The sequence below is a fragment of the Bison bison genome, unplaced genomic scaffold (genome assembly GCF_000754665.1).
Source record: "Bison bison bison isolate TAMUID 2011002044 unplaced genomic scaffold, Bison_UMD1.0 scf7180017864080, whole genome shotgun sequence".
In the NCBI taxonomy this organism is placed as follows: Eukaryota; Metazoa; Chordata; class Mammalia; order Artiodactyla; family Bovidae; genus Bison; species Bison bison.
In genome coordinates this window covers 5,758,269-5,762,018 of record NW_011494652.1, presented here as the reverse complement: position 1 = coordinate 5,762,018, position 3,750 = coordinate 5,758,269, and the positions used below count along the sequence as shown (strand labels likewise).

General features: G+C 57.7%; 2 protein-coding genes across 5 annotated transcripts in view; one reads left to right on the top strand and one right to left on the bottom strand.

Annotated features, from left to right (window-relative positions):
- Positions 1–101: 101 nt before the first annotated feature.
- The window catches only part of KAT5 (K(lysine) acetyltransferase 5), a 7,859-nt gene continuing 4,210 nt past the window's right edge, over positions 102–3,750 (top strand). Inside the window, exons 1-9 of one of the 4 annotated variants that reach the window (XM_010837786.1) lie at positions 102–347; positions 447–513; positions 841–909; positions 996–1,132; positions 1,419–1,574; positions 1,664–1,738; positions 1,840–1,914; positions 2,256–2,504; positions 2,589–2,678. In XM_010837786.1, the coding sequence (XP_010836088.1) occupies positions 336–347; positions 447–513; positions 841–909; positions 996–1,132; positions 1,419–1,574; positions 1,664–1,738; positions 1,840–1,914; positions 2,256–2,504; positions 2,589–2,678 (930 nt within the window). In that variant the 5' untranslated portion in view covers positions 102–335. Of the gene's footprint in view, positions 514–840; positions 910–995; positions 1,133–1,418; positions 1,575–1,663; positions 1,739–1,839; positions 1,915–2,255; positions 2,505–2,588; positions 2,679–3,750 lie in introns of all 4 variants that reach the window. The other 3 variants (XM_010837788.1, XM_010837785.1, XM_010837787.1) reach the window with 3 other exon arrangements.
- Positions 2,686–3,750, bottom strand: part of RNASEH2C (ribonuclease H2, subunit C) — a 6,529-nt gene continuing 5,464 nt past the window's right edge. Inside the window, exon 4 of the transcript XR_825099.1 lies at positions 2,686–3,515. The gene's annotated coding sequence lies outside the window, so the exon portion shown is untranslated. The remainder of the gene's footprint in view (positions 3,516–3,750) is intronic.

Here is a 3,750-nt window from a genome sequence, read left to right as displayed (position 1 = left end):
TGACGCCACTAGGAGACGCCCAAGCAGCCGCCCGCTAGGCACAAACACCAGTCCCACGTGACCGGTGTCGCACCCGGTGAGCGTCACGTGACGGACTCAGTTTTCCTCCAATCGTTGCACACGTTATGGGGATTCCACCCAGGACCTGACCTGAGTCTTAAAACAACCTATGCCCCTGCCAGCCAAACTGGCCAGCTCCGTCAGCAAGCTGGGCAGCGGTGTCTCTTAAGCGGTGTCTCGTAAAGCCGCTTCGGGGAAGACCGGGCCCACAACGTGCTCAATCCCGGAAGTGACGGCTCCCAGAGGGGCCGGAAGTGGCAGTGGAGGGAGGGAAGATGGCGGAGGTGGTGAGTCCGGTGCCCGGGGCGGGGCGGAGGGAGCCAGGGGAGGTGGGTAGAGCCCGAGGCCCCCCAGTAGCCGACCCTGGCGCCGCGCTGTCTCCCCAGGGGGAGATAATCGAGGGCTGCCGCCTGCCCGTGCTGCGGCGGAACCAGGACAACGAAGATGAGTGGCGTGAGTGACGTCGGGGGGCGGGGCTAAGGAACCTCAGGGCGAGGGGCGGGGGGAGAGTCAACCGAACCCCGGGGAGGGGGTGGGGCCTCTAGAATTCTGGAGCGGGCGGGGCGCAGATACTCAGGAGGGGCGTGGCTTTTAGCCTTTAGAACTGGACAGGGCAGGGCTTGAAGAGGTGATGGCACTTGGTGACTAACCGGGGCTTGTGAGAGCGGTTCCAAGTGCTGGGGCTTTACGGTTCGGGCCTGGTGGTGGAGTGCGGGTCGTAGGAGGGTGGAGCTTCATGGCCTGGCCCGTCTAAGGCCCTTGCCTTTGCTGTTCCCACAGCACTCGCTGAGATTCTGAGCGTGAAGGACATCAGTGGCCGGAAGCTTTTCTACGTCCATTACATTGATTGTGAGTTCTGGACCGGGATGAGGTGGGGCTGGAGGGTTGGGGGGCAGCCTCTGGCACTCCTTCCTGAGCCATACCCACTGCTGCAGTCAACAAACGCCTGGATGAATGGGTGACCCACGAGCGGCTGGACCTGAAGAAGATCCAGTTCCCCAAGAAAGAGGCCAAGACCCCCACCAAGAACGGGCTTCCTGGGTCCCGACCCGGCTCTCCAGAGAGAGAGGTGGTGAGTAGGTCCCCTGCTTCACCTCTTCTCTCCTGCCTACTTTTAAAATCTCTTGGCCTCAGTGGCTCCCAGATGGGCGAGAGGCTGTGCCCTCCCACCCTGGCTTCAGCTTGTAAAGGATGGGGGCCAAACTGCAGATGTAGTTCCAGAGTCCACTGACTGTACCTGTGTCCTTGAGAGGGCAGAGGGTGGGGTTTGATCACTCCATGCCGAGGGGGCCCTACTCCCCTTCCCCATCCCACCACCAACCCAGCCCCAGAGGAAGACCCTGGACCTATCTCTACAGCCGGCCTCCGCCCAGGCCAGCGGGAAGACCTTGCCAATCCCGGTTCAGATCACACTCCGCTTCAACCTGCCCAAGGAGCGGGAGGCCATTCCCGGTGGCGAGCCTGACCAGCCGCTCTCCTCCAGCTCCTGCCTGCAGCCCAACCACCGCTCAACGGTACCCTCAGCAATTCCAGGGACCTTGCTTTCCTCTCAGGTCCCGCCTTCTCTACCTTCTGACCCACCTGTCCTGGTTTCTCTCTGCAGAAACGGAAGGTGGAGGTGGTTTCACCAGCAACTCCAGTGCCCAGCGAGACTGCCCCGGCCTCAGTTTTCCCCCAGGTGAGTCCCCCAAGCCATCTCTTCTGCCCTCCTACCCTCTGGTAGCCCCTTTTGGGCTCACCTCACAGCCACCCCTTCTGTCCCTCCCTTATCATTTGCAGAATGGATCAGCCCGGAGGGCAGTGGCAGCTCAGCCGGGGCGGAAGCGGAAATCGAATTGCTTGGGCACTGATGAGGTAGGTCTGGGGGAGGAGGGAAGCTGGGTGAAATGGACATAAGGAGGGCACGGGGTTTAGTGACTGCTTTAAAAATGAACAAGGGGTACTGGGCAGAAAGGGTGCTGGAATTAGGAGTGAGGAGGCACCGATTGAGGTCCCGCACTAGGCGCTCTTTTTCACCTTCCAGGTGAAAACCATCCAAGTCTTGGTTTCCTCAGTTGGCAAATGGGGATTACAGTGCCCCTCCTAAGGGGGCCACTGTTAGGTGGACACGGAAGCCTGCGGAAGGGCTGTGAGCTGTAGAGTGTGCTGCTTGAGTTGTCTTCTGTAACCTGGTATCTTTCACGGGCCCTGGGCAGGACTCCCAGGACAGCTCAGATGGAATCCCGTCCGCTCCTCGCATGACTGGGAGCCTGGTATCTGACCGGAGCCACGACGACATCGTCACCCGGATGAAGAACATCGAGTGCATTGAGCTGGGCCGGCACCGCCTCAAGCCCTGGTACTTCTCCCCGTACCCTCAGGAGCTCACCGCGCTGCCTGTCCTCTACCTCTGCGAGTTCTGCCTCAAGTATGGCCGAAGCCTCAAGTGTCTGCAGCGTCATTTGGTATGGGGAATCCCAGGGGTCACCCTCCTAGCAGCCCCCACCCCCCACCTCAGCCCCTGTGCCTGATTCTCCTGTCTTCCTCAGACCAAGTGTGACCTGCGACATCCTCCCGGCAACGAGATCTACCGCAAGGGCACCATCTCCTTCTTTGAGATCGACGGACGTAAGAACAAGGTCAGTGGCCGAGGGGCAGTGGGAAGGCTTTGGTGCCGGGAGTCTGGGGGAGTCGAGTGAGTAGCTGCTTCCAGCTCAGGAAGACACTGACCGTTACAGCTGACAGATCTCTTCACCGCATTTACTGCATTCCTGCCGTAGGGCGGGTGCTGGTAGATAGAGTGACCAGGAATTTGACAAAATCTCTGTTCTCTGAGAGCTCACAGGGGAAGACAAACAGGCCAGTAGCAGTTTGGATCCCACTGTGATATGTTTCATGAGAAAAGTGGGCTGTCAGGATCCTGGGGTGATCAGCAAGGCTTCAGAGAGGAGGTAACCTCTGAACCTTGACACAGGGGTAGGGTGGGCACAGGAATCCCCAGCAGTGGGTTCTGAAGGGCAGGAGTGGGTGTCCTGGCAAAGCCCAGAGACCCTGCAGGTTCAGTTCCAGACCACTGTGATAAGGTGAACGTTGAAATAAAGCAGTCACGCAAGTTTTTCTGGTTTCCCAGACTATATAAGTTATATTTATGTTGTGCCATAGTCTACTAAGGGTGCAATAACAGTATCTAAAGAAAATTACAGTGGTAACCTCAAGAATCACTGATTACTGTAACAAATACAATAATAATGAAAAGGTTTGGAATATTATTGCGAGAATTATGAAAAGGTGACAGAGATGCAACATGAGCAAATGCTGTTGGGAAAATGGCACTGATAACTCAAGGCAGGGTTTGCCACAAACCTTTGTTAAAAAAGCAATCTCTGAAAGCCAGTAAAGTGAGGTGTGCCTGTGCAGACAGCGAGCATCGAAGAGCTGTCCTTCCAGCTGGAGTGCAGACAGGATGAAGGCAGGCTCTGTTACAAGGACAGAGTTCAGGTGGTGGGACTGAGGTCAGCTGGGAAGGGGGAACGCTACAGGTCTGGGGCTTCACATCTGCCTTATTCTGGCTGTGGGGAGGAAGAAGGGAGTAGCCTGCAAGGACCTTCAAGAGTGAAAGGCCTCCATCCCTGGGTCCTGGAGGGTGGGGAGAGAAGGACAATCACTGACTGGCAGGAGAGAGCTCTGGCTTGAGTGCTGGGGGAGCTTAAG